Below are 12,126 nucleotides of genomic sequence, written 5' to 3'. Positions count from 1 at the left end.
GAATGAATCAATGGATGGATGGATGGATAAATGAAGGAAAGAATGAACTAATCAAATTTAAAATGCATACATGTACATGTATATAAGATTGACTCTAGACAGCAAAGTGAAATCAACAATACACACCTTCTCGTTCTCCTCCTGCAGGCACAGCTTGATGCGTAACTCGGACTCAAGAGAGACTTTCATGTGGTTCAGCTCTTCCTCTAGCTTCTGAGAGTGAGCTCTGTCCTGGTTTGTCTGCTTTAGCTTCAACAGCAGAGCATCTCTCTCCATCACTATCTCGTTGTACTGGGTCTGGGTGGACTGAATCAGACAGGATGTCTGGATGTGGAGAGATGGGGGGGGGGGGGGGGGGGGGGGGGAGGGGGAAGGGGGGGGGGGGGGGGGGGGGGGGGGGGGGGGGGGGGGGGGGGGGGGGGGGGGGAGAAGGGTCAAGGGAGAGAGAGAGGAAGAGAAGGAGAGAGAGGGACAGAAGGGTGAAGGAGAGATAGACAGATAGACAGACAAATGGGCAGAATATTAGCAGGTTAGCGTTTTTCGTCATGAATCTTGTTCTTGAGGCAGCTCTGCAGGGTGGTCACTAACTGGCACAGTTTTCTTTAAACCTAACCTCAACCCTAACCTTAACCACACTGCTAACCCGAATGCCTAATGGTTCCCTTAGCCTTGAATGAAGCTTAGTTTTCATAAATATTTACAATATAGCCAATTTTGATTTTGCAGCTGGCCTATCTAAGCGGAAATCGCTCAGTTCTGCCTCCAGGACAAGATTCATGACAATAAATGTCCACCTGCAAAATATTAGTTGAGTGATTAGTTTTAGAATAATAATGAATGATTTTGTTAAAAAATGTCACAGATGATTTGGCATTTACAATAAGAACAGCATGCTGTTATTGAAAAACAAAACACAGCTCCAATAACTTACCAACACATTGACAATAAGCAGTTATCATTGGTCAATTCAAATTATATGACTAAAGGAATAGATTACCAGAATTCCCCAACATGGAAACAATTCACACAGATATAAAGAGTGCCATTGGTTTCCTGTACATTCAAAGGAAATAGACAGATACGGTTGACTAGGACTGATTACCAGTTTACTAGACAAAGGAGAATCTATCTACCTAATATTACTAGATACATGAACACGACAATAATTACAAAGACAGAGACTAAATTAAGACCAGAGGACAAGATCTGTGATGATGTAGACACTGTGGATCATTGGAGACAAAACAAGCAAAGGCAAAAAAGCATGATGATTGGTAAATCAACAGAGGAAGTATCTAGTTGTGGGCAGGGGTGTGTGACAGCAGTATGGTGAGGCAAACCATATAGGATGCACAGATTGCATTTGCATTCGGTTTTTTGCTTCAATCTTACAATTGAAAATGCAAATGTCAACACATACAAGGATGCATGCCTTGTATGTGTTTCACAATAAACACGCAAAGGCAGGCATCTACATGAGGTTTGCCAGCATGCAAGATTAAACGATTGTCTGCAGCCAGCTAAAGCTATTCCACCAACTAACTAAATCAGTATAGTCTGATTTGAAGAAACACAAAACAGTCCGACATGAACCTCTGAGGTTCAAGACAAGTACCTCAAAGACCTGACTCTGGAGTTGCCCTATCTCCATCATGAGTTTCTCCCTCTCCGAAGAGAGCTCTGCCACCAGGCTCTGGGTATCCAGGCTGCTTCTCGAGCTGCTCTTCAGCTGCAGCTCCAGGCCAGTGATCTGGGCCACCAGCTCGTCATCAGCCCCCTGTCTGGTGCTCAGCAGCTCCTCCCTCTCATGTTTCACCCCCCTCAACTCCTCCTCGAGCCGCAGTCGCTCTTTGGTCAGGGTCTGGGTCAGGGTCTGGAGACGCTCGTGTTCTACCGAGCTCTCGTTGAGCACTCGGCTCTTCTCCTCGATGGTCTTGTAGAGTGTTTCGTTACGGATATTAGCCTCGCGGACCTTGGCCTGCTCCTGGAGGAGATGCTGTTGGAGTGACTTCAGCTCGGAGCTCAGAGACGCCAGACACTCCGTGGAGGCTTTGAACTCCTTCAACCTCCTCTCTAGCTCCTCCTGGAGTTTCCTGTGCTCCTGTTCTCCCCTCCTCCCCACGATTTTGGCCTCCTCCTGACTGCGACGCAGGGTGGTGATGGTGCTGGTGTACTCCTGCATGGTGTGGTTGGTTTTCTGGAGCTCTGTCTCCATGTGCCTCCTCTTGATCACCTCCTCCTGGCTGGTTCTCCTGAAAGCCTCCACCTCTCCATCTTGCCTTTCAAGAGTAGCCTGCAGCTCCTTGACGCGTCCCTGTAACCTGGCTACACTCTGCTCTGCCTTGTTCTTCTCACCGCTCACCTTCTTAAACTCTGTACAGATACTAACTAGCTCCTCCTCCACCTCCCTCAGCCGGGTCACGGCCTGGGAGGAGGAGGTCTGCTTGCCCTGAATCTCCCCCAGGAGCAGCTTCATCCTGGTCCTCTCCTCCTCCAATGCTCTCCTCCTCCTCTGCTCCTCGTCCAGGCTGTGTGTGAGGAGGACCAGCTGGCCGCTACTGTCCTGCAGGGCCTTGGTGAGCTCTGACACCTCCTCTCTATACTGACTACTGTCCTCCCCTCTCTGCCTGACTAATATCTCCACCTGCGCCTCCAGCTCCCTTCTCCTCCGCGCCTCCTCTGTGACCACAGATCTCTGAGAATGGGCCTCATCTTCCGCCGTCTTCCTCTGCTCTTCGGCCTGACCCAGAGACACGTTCAGCCTCCTGAGCTGGTCCTCCTGGTCCCTCCTATCAGCCTCTAGCCGGTCACACTGCAACTTGATGCCCTGGTCCACCTCCTCCCTCTGGGAAGACAGGTGCTGGATGTCCGTCCTGCAGATGGTGATCTGGGACTCGTAGCTGAGCTTTAGGTTACTGATCTCAACACTGCATTGTCTCCTTACCTTAGATAGCTCTTGCTCCAGCTCTTTGAAGCGTTGCACCTCCTCCTCCAGCTGCTTCCTTAACTGCTCTGCCTCCATCTCCCGGGCCCCCACGCTCTTCTCCACCTCCATCTTTGCCCAGTTGGCCTGCTCCAACTCCTTCTGCCTCCTCCTCAGCACCTGCTCGTGCTCATCCTGCTGCTCCCCGTAGCGCTCATCCGCCATCCTCCTCTTCCTCTTCTCCTCCTCGTTGAGGGAGGTGAGGCGGGTCACCTGCTCCTGCAGCTCCTTCAGTTGGCCACGGGTGGAGGCAAGGGAGTCCTGGGTGGCGCTGCACTGCAGGGCCGTGCTCCTCTTCACCTCCTCCACAGAGAGGAGCTGCTCCTGTGACTGGGACATCTCCAGCCGGTAGCGGACTAACGCCTCYTCCAGAGAACTGTTCTTAGCGTTGTGGTCCTCAATGTCCTCTTTGAGCAGCCGTAGCTCCTCCTCCAACAGGTCGATCCTGGTGTTACGCATCTACAGGTGGAGAAGGAAGGATTAGGGTCAGGTAGAGTGGATAATAATATTTCCAATGTATTAATTGCAACTTGGCAAATAAACTTGAAACTATAATGAAACCCCTACTACAAGGTCTAAAACAGGGGTGTCAAACTCAATCAGCACAAGGGCCTTATTTAAAAAACACAACACATTTGCGGGTCAGACATGGCCTATTTTTTCAAGTAACTCACAATTTTCCCGAAAAATATGTTGAAATTGACCAAAATATTTGGTCTCCACAATTCTTTATTTCCCTGTTAATATCACAGAACCCATTTTACAGAACTTAATATATCCATTTAAATCAGAAAATAAACAGAAATGGCATTGATAAAATTATTGACACCCTAGACTTAATATTTGGTAGCACATCCTTTGGTCAAAATAATTGCAATCAACTGCTTCCTATATATAGCCTTCAATGAGCTTCCTGCACCTCTGTACTGGCAGTGTGGCCCATTCATCTTGTGCAAACTGCTCCAGTTCTCCCAGATTTGAAGGGTGCCTTCCCCCAACTGCTGTTTTCAGATCTCTCCACAAGTTTTCAATGGGATTTAGATCTGGACTCATTGCTGGCCACTTCAGAACAGTCCAGTGTTTTCTCTTGAACCATTCCTGGGTGCTTTTTGAAGTGTGTTTGGGGTCATTGTCCTGCAAGCCCCATGACCTTCAATGGAGACCCAGTTTTCTGAAATTGTGTACAATTTCAGAAAACAAGATTGTAGACAATTGTGAAATTGTCTACAATCTTGTGTCTGACCTCCTCAGATAATTCTCTGGTTTTCTTTATTTTCTACATGCCCATTGTGGTACACAAAGTGACACAAAACAGGATAATGAGTCCTTTTCTCTATTTGAACTGGTTGAATGAGTGATTTTTATATTGGCGGCACCTGCAACTCACCACAGGTGAGTTCAATTCCAAAGTAAAGAAGAATCACTTGCTTGAAATCTAATTATTTCTAAATACTTCTAGAAGGTGCCAATAATATTTCCCAGGCCATTTTAGGATTTCTTTGCGGAATAAGCTAACATTTAGTAAATTATTCAGATTTTTTTTGTGTTGTTCAACTGCAAACCAAATACATACAGTTGTGGATACCAAAATAGGTATTAATTCAACCGTTTTCTGGAAGAAATGGTGCATTATTACAGAAAAGCACAAGGGTGCCAATAGTTTTGGCCATGACTGTACATAGGATCCTGTATATAGCATTTTTAACATATTAAAACAAAAGAGATACATTATATTTSTCCAGCCTTTGCTGCTATCCATGCAGATGTGCATAATATGCTGCGACCCAAACCCAAAAAGTATTTAATAGCTCCAAATAACAAAAACATAGCTAGGTTGTTGTAACATTTAAACTCAAAACACGGTTTTTCTTTTTTTTGCACTGCATGGATCACTGGTGCGGTTGAATGCAGTATTGCAGTACTGCTGTATGGCCACTCAAAATGTCTTGTAGCTGAGTAGCCAGCCTAGACAACTGCTCAAACATTGCTGTAATGTTGCCTCCGCTGCGCGCGGTAAACGGGACACACTAAAGCAGCACAATTGACCTTGAATTCACCAATGGGAGCACAGCAGGCTGTACTTTCATGAAGTAGATCACTCAACTGTTGACTCATTTATACTCGCTTGTGTGTCCTATTGTCCTTTAGTAGTAATTTATACCCGCGTGTAAATCCTTCATTTTATTACTTTTTGACACCCAACATGACATTTTCTGTAGGCTACAGCAATGACCCGTCGGAACCGAAACTTGGCATGGTCATTTAGCCTATAACACCTTTAAACTTTCGGTCCGGTAGAAGACTCGGTCAGTGCCATTAGTCATGATAAGATACAGTGCACTGGCTGGCTTGTGTGTAGGTGTGTGTTTGGGAGGGGTGTGTGTATGGCAATGCCATTTGGCATGCAGGACGTTGGCAGCTGTTGCTGTGACTTAGTAGTGCAGCGCGTCGCGGGCTGTATGGAAGCGGGCCAAAATGAATTGACAACCCAGATCATTGTGCGGGCCGGATAAGACCTGTGTYACAGGACGTATTTGGCCCGCGGGCTTTGTGTTTGACACGTGTGGTCTAAAAGCTCATTATTGTAAAAACACAGCGGAACAGATTGAATCTCCAGTTCCGTGTGGTTCCGTGTGGTTCCTCTCAGTACCTTGAGCGTCTCCATGTTATTGTGTAGTTCCCCCAGGTATTTGTTGTAGTCACCAGACAGGGTGAGCAGCTCTATGTAACGGGTCTGCAGCAACGTAGTCTGGGAAAGAAAGTCAACAATGCACAGTTAAATAATAGAGACACAATGACACAAACCACAAAGAGACAGAGACATACAGTGCCTTCAGAACGTATTCACACCCCTTGAACTTCAAATGGATTAGTTTGAGATTTTGTGTCACTGTAATATAACAAATCTTCCCAGCGTGAAATCGTTCCCAATCGTTCTGATCGTGACGTCATGCTGAAATATTTCTCCCAGCGTGAAAATGTTCCCGGTTCGGTAATTGGACATGCATCTCTTTATGTGGACCTACACCTTGTGCAGATGAATCCCTCTCACACACTCCCTCGACCTCAAAAAAACTATTCTGTGGGCAAGCGCATACGCTTCACACATCTGTCAATCAATGTTGGCCAGGAGTATTGACACTGACCAATCAGAAGCTTGTTGAGGCATAAGGTCAGCATATAAATACCCAGATTTGTGCATCAAAGTGTTGATGTGAGAAGAGATTTTTTTCGATTGCAAAGACTTGGGCGCTACTTTTTCAATTGACAGTGCATATATTTGTTAGTTAGTTATAGATAGCTAAATCAAGGGCGAGGGAGGGTGTGAGAGAAACATCCGCATGAGCTCAGCCATCCACATAAAGAGACGCACGTGCAATTATTGAACAGGGAACATTTTCACGCTGTGGAAATTTTACAACATGAAGTCACTATTTCACTCTGGGAAGATTTTTACTTGACACCCTACACACAATACCCCATTATGTCAAAGTGGAATTGTTTTTCGGGTTTATTTCTCAAAGGGTTATGTTTGGGGCAAATCCAACACAACACATCACTGAGTACCACACGTCATATTTTCAAGCATGGTGGTGGCTACATCATGCCATGGGTATGCTTGTCATTGGCAAGGACTAAGGATTTTTGGGGGATAAAAATAAACTGAATAGAACTAAACACAGGAAAATCAGTTCAGTCTGCTTTTTAACAGACACTGGGAGACAAATTCCCCAGTCAGCAGGACAATTACCTAAAACACAACGCCAAATATACACTGGAGTTGCTTACCAAGATGACATTGGTTGCATCACCGCCTGGTATGGCAACTGTTCGGCATCTGACCGTAAGGCGCTACAGAGGGTAGTGCGTTTGGCCCAGTACATCACTGGGGCCAAGCTTCCTGCCATCCAGGACCTATATAATAGGTGGTGTCAGAGGAAAGCCCATAAAATTGTCAGAGACTCCAGTCATCCAAGTCATAGACTGTTCTCTCTGCTACCGCACGAGAGAGAAGGATTATCACCACAGCAAGTAAGGTACTTGGAGTCAAACAGACAGGCCTGGATGAGATCTTTAAGGTCAGGGCCCTCCGCAAGGCTCACAAAATCATTTTAGACCCAAGCCACTCCCTGTACCCAGACTTTGAACTACTCCCCTCAGGGCGCAGGTATAGGGCACCTTTCAGCAGGAAAAACAGAACTAGACAATCATTTGTGCCAGGTGTGATATCCCTCCTAAATAGCTCGGGCTAAATTTCCTAAGAACTCAGTAAGAACAGCAGGTTAGTCTTAAAAAAAAAAAATGAAATGGTATGTGACTGTTATGAAAGTTGTCAATTTTGTTTTGTATTTAAACGCCACTTTAAACGTGTACATGACACTGCATAAAAATTTCCCCATGGGGACAATAAAGTCAGTAAGTAAATAAGCTGTACCGGAGCGCCAAGTCTAGCACCAAAAGGCTCCTTAACAGCTTCTACCCCCAAGCCATAAGACTGCTGAACAATTCATCAAATGGCCACCGGACTATTACATTGACCCCCCCACCCCCCAGTTGTTTTGTACACTGCTGCTACTCGCTGTTTATTATCTATGCAGTCACTTCACCCCTACCTACATGTACAAATTACCTCAACTAACCTGTACCCCCACCCACTGACTCGATACCGGTACCCCCTGTATATAGCCTCGTTATTGTTATGTTGTGTTACTATTTTTTATTTTTGTTTATTTGGTAAATATTTTCTTAACTCTTCTTGAACTGCACTGTTGGTTAAGGGCTTGTAAGTGAGCATTTCACAGTAAGGTCTACACTTGTCGTATTCGGTGCACATGACAAATAAAGTTTGATTTGATTTGATTTGACATGGAATGTTCCCGAGGGACCTAGTTTCAGTTTTGACTTAAATTGTCTTGAAAATCTATGGCAATGATCAATGATCAACAACCAACTTGACAGAACTTGAATATTTTTTTAAAGAATAATGTGCAAATATTGTACAATACAGGTGTGCAAAACTTTTAGACACTTACCCAGAAAGACTCACAGCTGTAATCGCTACCAAAGGTGATTCTAACATTGACTTAGGAGGTTGAATACTTATGTAATCAAGATATATTGGTGTTTTATTTTTCATTATTAGATTTTTTATTTTATTTTTTACAAATGTTAGAATTTTTCTTCCACTTTGATGTTACAGAGTATTTTGTTAAGATTGTTAACAAAAAATGACAATAAAATCCATTTTAATCCCACCTTGTAACACAACAAAATGTGTAAAAAGTCAAGGGGTGTGAATACTTTCTGAAGTCACTGTAGATACTGAGTGGGCTGTGTGTGGTTGTGTAACAGAGATATAAACTCAGCAAAAAAAGAAACATCCTTTTTCAGGAACCTGTCTTTCAAAGATAATTCGTAAAAATCCAAATAACTTCACAGATCTTCATTGTAAAGGGTTTAAACACTGTTTCCCATGCTTGTTCAATGAACCATAAACAATTAAAGAACATGCACCTGTGGAACGGTCATTAAGACACTAACAGCTTACAGATGGTAGGCAATTAAGGTCACAGTTATGAAAACTTAGGACACTAAAGAGGCCTTTCTATTGACTCCAAAAGAAAGATGGCCAGGGTTCCTGCTCATCTGTGTGAACGTGCCTTAGGCATGCTGCAAGGAGGCATGAGGACTGCAGATGTGGCCAGGGCAATAAATTGCAATGTCCGTACTGTGAGACGCCTAAGACAGCGCTACAGGGAGACAGGACGGACAGCTGATCGTCCTCGCAGTGGCAGACCACGTGTAATAACACCTGCACAGGATCGGTACATCCGAACATCACACCTGCGGGACAGGTACAGGATGGCAACAACTGCCCGAGTTACACCAGGAACGCACAATCCCTCCATCAGTGCTCAGACTGTCCGCAATAGGCTGAGAGAGGCTGGACTCAGGGCTTGTAGGCCTGTTGTAAGGCAGGTCCTCACCAGACATCACCGGCAACAACGTCGCCTATGGGCACAAACCCACCGTCGCTGGACCAGACAGGACAGGCAAAAAGTGCTCTTCACTGACGATTCGCGGTTTTGTCTCACCAGGCGTGATGGTCGGATTCGTGTTTATCGTCGAAGGAATGAGTGTTACACCAAGGCCTGTACTCTGGAGCGGGATCGATCTGGAGGTGGAGGGTGCGTCATGGTCTGGGGCGGCGTGTCACAGCATCATTGGACTGAGCTTGTTGTCATTGCAGGCAATCTCAAAGCTGTGCATTACAGGGAAGACATCCTCCTCCCTCATGTGGTACCCTTCCTGCAGGCTCATCCTGACATGACCCTCCAGCATGACAATGCCACCTGCCATACTGCTCGTTCTGTGTGTGATTTCCTGCAAGACAGGAATGTCAGTGTTCTGCCATGGCCAGCGAAGTCTGGGCCCTTTTGGATTGGAGCGTGAGTGCTAGGGCCATYCCCCCCCCCAGAAATGTCCGGGAACTTGCAGGTGCCTTGGTGGAAGAGTGAGGTAACATCTCACAGCAAGAACTGGCAAATCTGGTGCAGTCCATGAGGAGGAGATGCACTGCAGGACTTAATGCAGCTGGTGGCCACACCAGATACTGTTACTTTTGATTTTGATCCCCCCTTGTTCAGGGACACATTATTCCATTTCTGTTAGTCACATGTCTGTGGAACTTGTTCAGTACATGTCTCAGTTGTTGAATCTTGTTATGTTCATACAAATATTTACACATGTTAAGTTTGCTGAAAATAAACGCAGTTGACAGTGGGAGGACGTTTCTTTTTTTGCTGAGTTTCGACACACATTTTAAAGTATCTTTGTTGACTGGATGTTGTGATTACTGTTACCTCCTCAGTGAGCTTAGTGGAAGGAGATTGTAGCATGGTCCTCTTCATATGGATGTTKAGTAGAGTCTCTAGACCAGCACTGTATGAAGCCAACTCCAGCTCATAGTCCTAAAAACATACAGTCACATTAAAACAAATGTACAATGCGAACATATTTTATTACATCACAGAAATGTTAGGACAGACAAGTACTGTTAGATATAACGTGTCAGAAATGGTCTGTACYTTGATGGAGTTGACGCAGGCGTCAGTGTCTCCAAGAACACTCGCCACACTCTCCCTCTTCCCCTTGATCTCAGAGTTCAGCACCTAGACGTACACGTAGATGCATACGTTGGGTTAAATTGACTCCAATAGACATTGAACTGGACTGTTTTCTTGTTTTTGTTTGATTGAGTGACCTTCTGCTGGTTGAGGTGTTCGTCCAGGGCTGTGATGCTGCCTATCTTGGTGGCCTGCAGCGCGTCATGTTTCTGACGAGTAGCACCAATCCACTCACTCAGGACTGAGCTCGTGGTTGTGTACTGCTGGAGCAGATGGAGGTACCCCTCCAGGTCCCTCAGTCTGAGCGAGAGAAGGAGCAAGACACAGTTATTGTAAATAGATGATTTAAAAGTACATTTTTTTGAAGTAATCGAGATGTAAAGGAAGGGCGGGTCAAAAAGGTGTATTGGTGTGGAGAACAGAAAGTCTGTAAACAAGAATCAGAGGGATGACACACAACAAAATAGATCACGCTAGGGAGTGAGATATACACTATAGTTACAAAAGTATGTGGACACCCCTTTAAATGAGTGGATTCGGCTATTTCAGCCACACCCGTTGCTGACAGGTGTATGAAATCGAGCACACAGCCATGCAATCTACATAGACAAACATTGGCAGTAGAATGGCCTTACTTGGCACCTTTCCAACAAGTGAGTTCGTTAAATTTCGGCCCTGCTAGAGCTGCCCCTGCACAGAACCCTGACTTCAAGCCCATCGAAAACCTTAGGGATGAATTGGAAGCAGGCTTAATACCCCAACATCAGTGCCCAACCACACTAATGCTCTTGTGGCTGAATGGAAGCAAGTCCCCGCAGCAATGTTCCAACATCTAGTGGAAAGCCTTCCCAGAAGAGTGGAGGCTGTGATAGCGGCAAAGGGGGGACCAACTCCATATTAATGACCATGATTTTGGAATGAGATGTTCGACAAGCAGGTGTCCACATAATTTTGATTATGTAGGATATGTCTATTGTAGTGAGAATGAGATAAGGAACCTGAAAAGGTGTAGATAGATAAGGTAAAGATAGGTCCATACCTAGAGTCTATCTGGCTCTGGATGCGTGTCCAACGTACAGACAGCTGGTTGACCTGTTCGCTGTATCTGGACAGGTCCACGTCACACCTGTGGAAGGCTCCGCCCACCTGGCCGTTCCAGTGGACCGCCTTCCCGAGCTCCGTCTCCATGGAGACCAGGACGGCCACCAGCCGTTGCTGACAGGTGTATGAAATCACACACAGCCATGCAATCTACATAGAACAAACATTTGCAGTAGAATGGCCTTACTTGGCACCTTTCCAACAAGTGAGTTCGTTAAATTTTCGGCCCTGCTAGAGCTGCCCCTGCACAGAACCCTGACTTCAAGCCCATCGAAAAACCTTAGGGATGAATTTGGAAGCAGGCTTAATACCCCAACATCAGTGCTCTAGCCACACTTAATGCTCTTGTGGCTTGAATGGAGCAAGTCCCCGCAGCAATGTTCCAACATCTAGTGGAAAGCCTTCCCAGAAGAGTGGAGGCTGTGATAGCGGCAAAGGGGGGACCAACTCCATATTAATGACCATGATTTTGGAATGAGATGTTCGACAAGCAGGTGTCCACATATTTTGATTATGTAGGATATGTCTATTGTAGTGAGAATGAGATAAGGAACCTGAAAAGGTGTAGATAGAGTAAGGTAATAGATAGGTCCATAACCTAGAGTCTATCTGGCTCTTGGATGCGTGTCCAACGTACAGACAGCTGGTTGACCTGTTCGCTGTATCTGGACAGGTCCACGTCACACCTGTGGAAGGCTCCGCGCACCTGGCCATTCCAGTGGACCGCCTTCCCCAGCTCCGTCTCCATGGAGACCAGGACGGCCCTCTTCCCCTCCAGCTCCGCCCTCATACTCTACACACACACACACACACACACACACACACACAACACACACACACACACACACACACACACACGACACACACACACACACACACCACACACTCAACACAACACACACACACACACACACC

At 45.8% G+C, this 12,126-nt stretch overlaps 1 protein-coding gene across 1 annotated transcript in view; it reads right to left on the bottom strand.

Annotated features, from left to right (window-relative positions):
- Nucleotides 1-12,126, bottom strand: part of LOC111971218 (desmoplakin-B) — a 59,049-nt gene that overhangs the window by 3,939 nt on the left and 42,984 nt on the right. The window contains 8 exon segments of the mRNA XM_070446222.1: nt 127-324; nt 1,616-3,442; nt 5,634-5,732; nt 9,847-9,954; nt 10,072-10,155; nt 10,248-10,410; nt 11,150-11,256; nt 11,918-12,004. Of these exon segments, the coding sequence (XP_070302323.1) occupies nt 127-324; nt 1,616-3,442; nt 5,634-5,732; nt 9,847-9,954; nt 10,072-10,155; nt 10,248-10,410; nt 11,150-11,256; nt 11,918-12,004 (2,673 nt within the window).

The sequence above is a fragment of the Salvelinus sp. IW2-2015 genome, linkage group LG13 (assembly GCF_002910315.2).
Source record: "Salvelinus sp. IW2-2015 linkage group LG13, ASM291031v2, whole genome shotgun sequence".
NCBI classification, from domain to species: Eukaryota; Metazoa; Chordata; class Actinopteri; order Salmoniformes; family Salmonidae; genus Salvelinus; species Salvelinus sp. IW2-2015.
The sequence above is the reverse complement of the archived record's forward strand: the minus strand, read 5'-3'. Positions and strand labels throughout refer to the sequence as shown.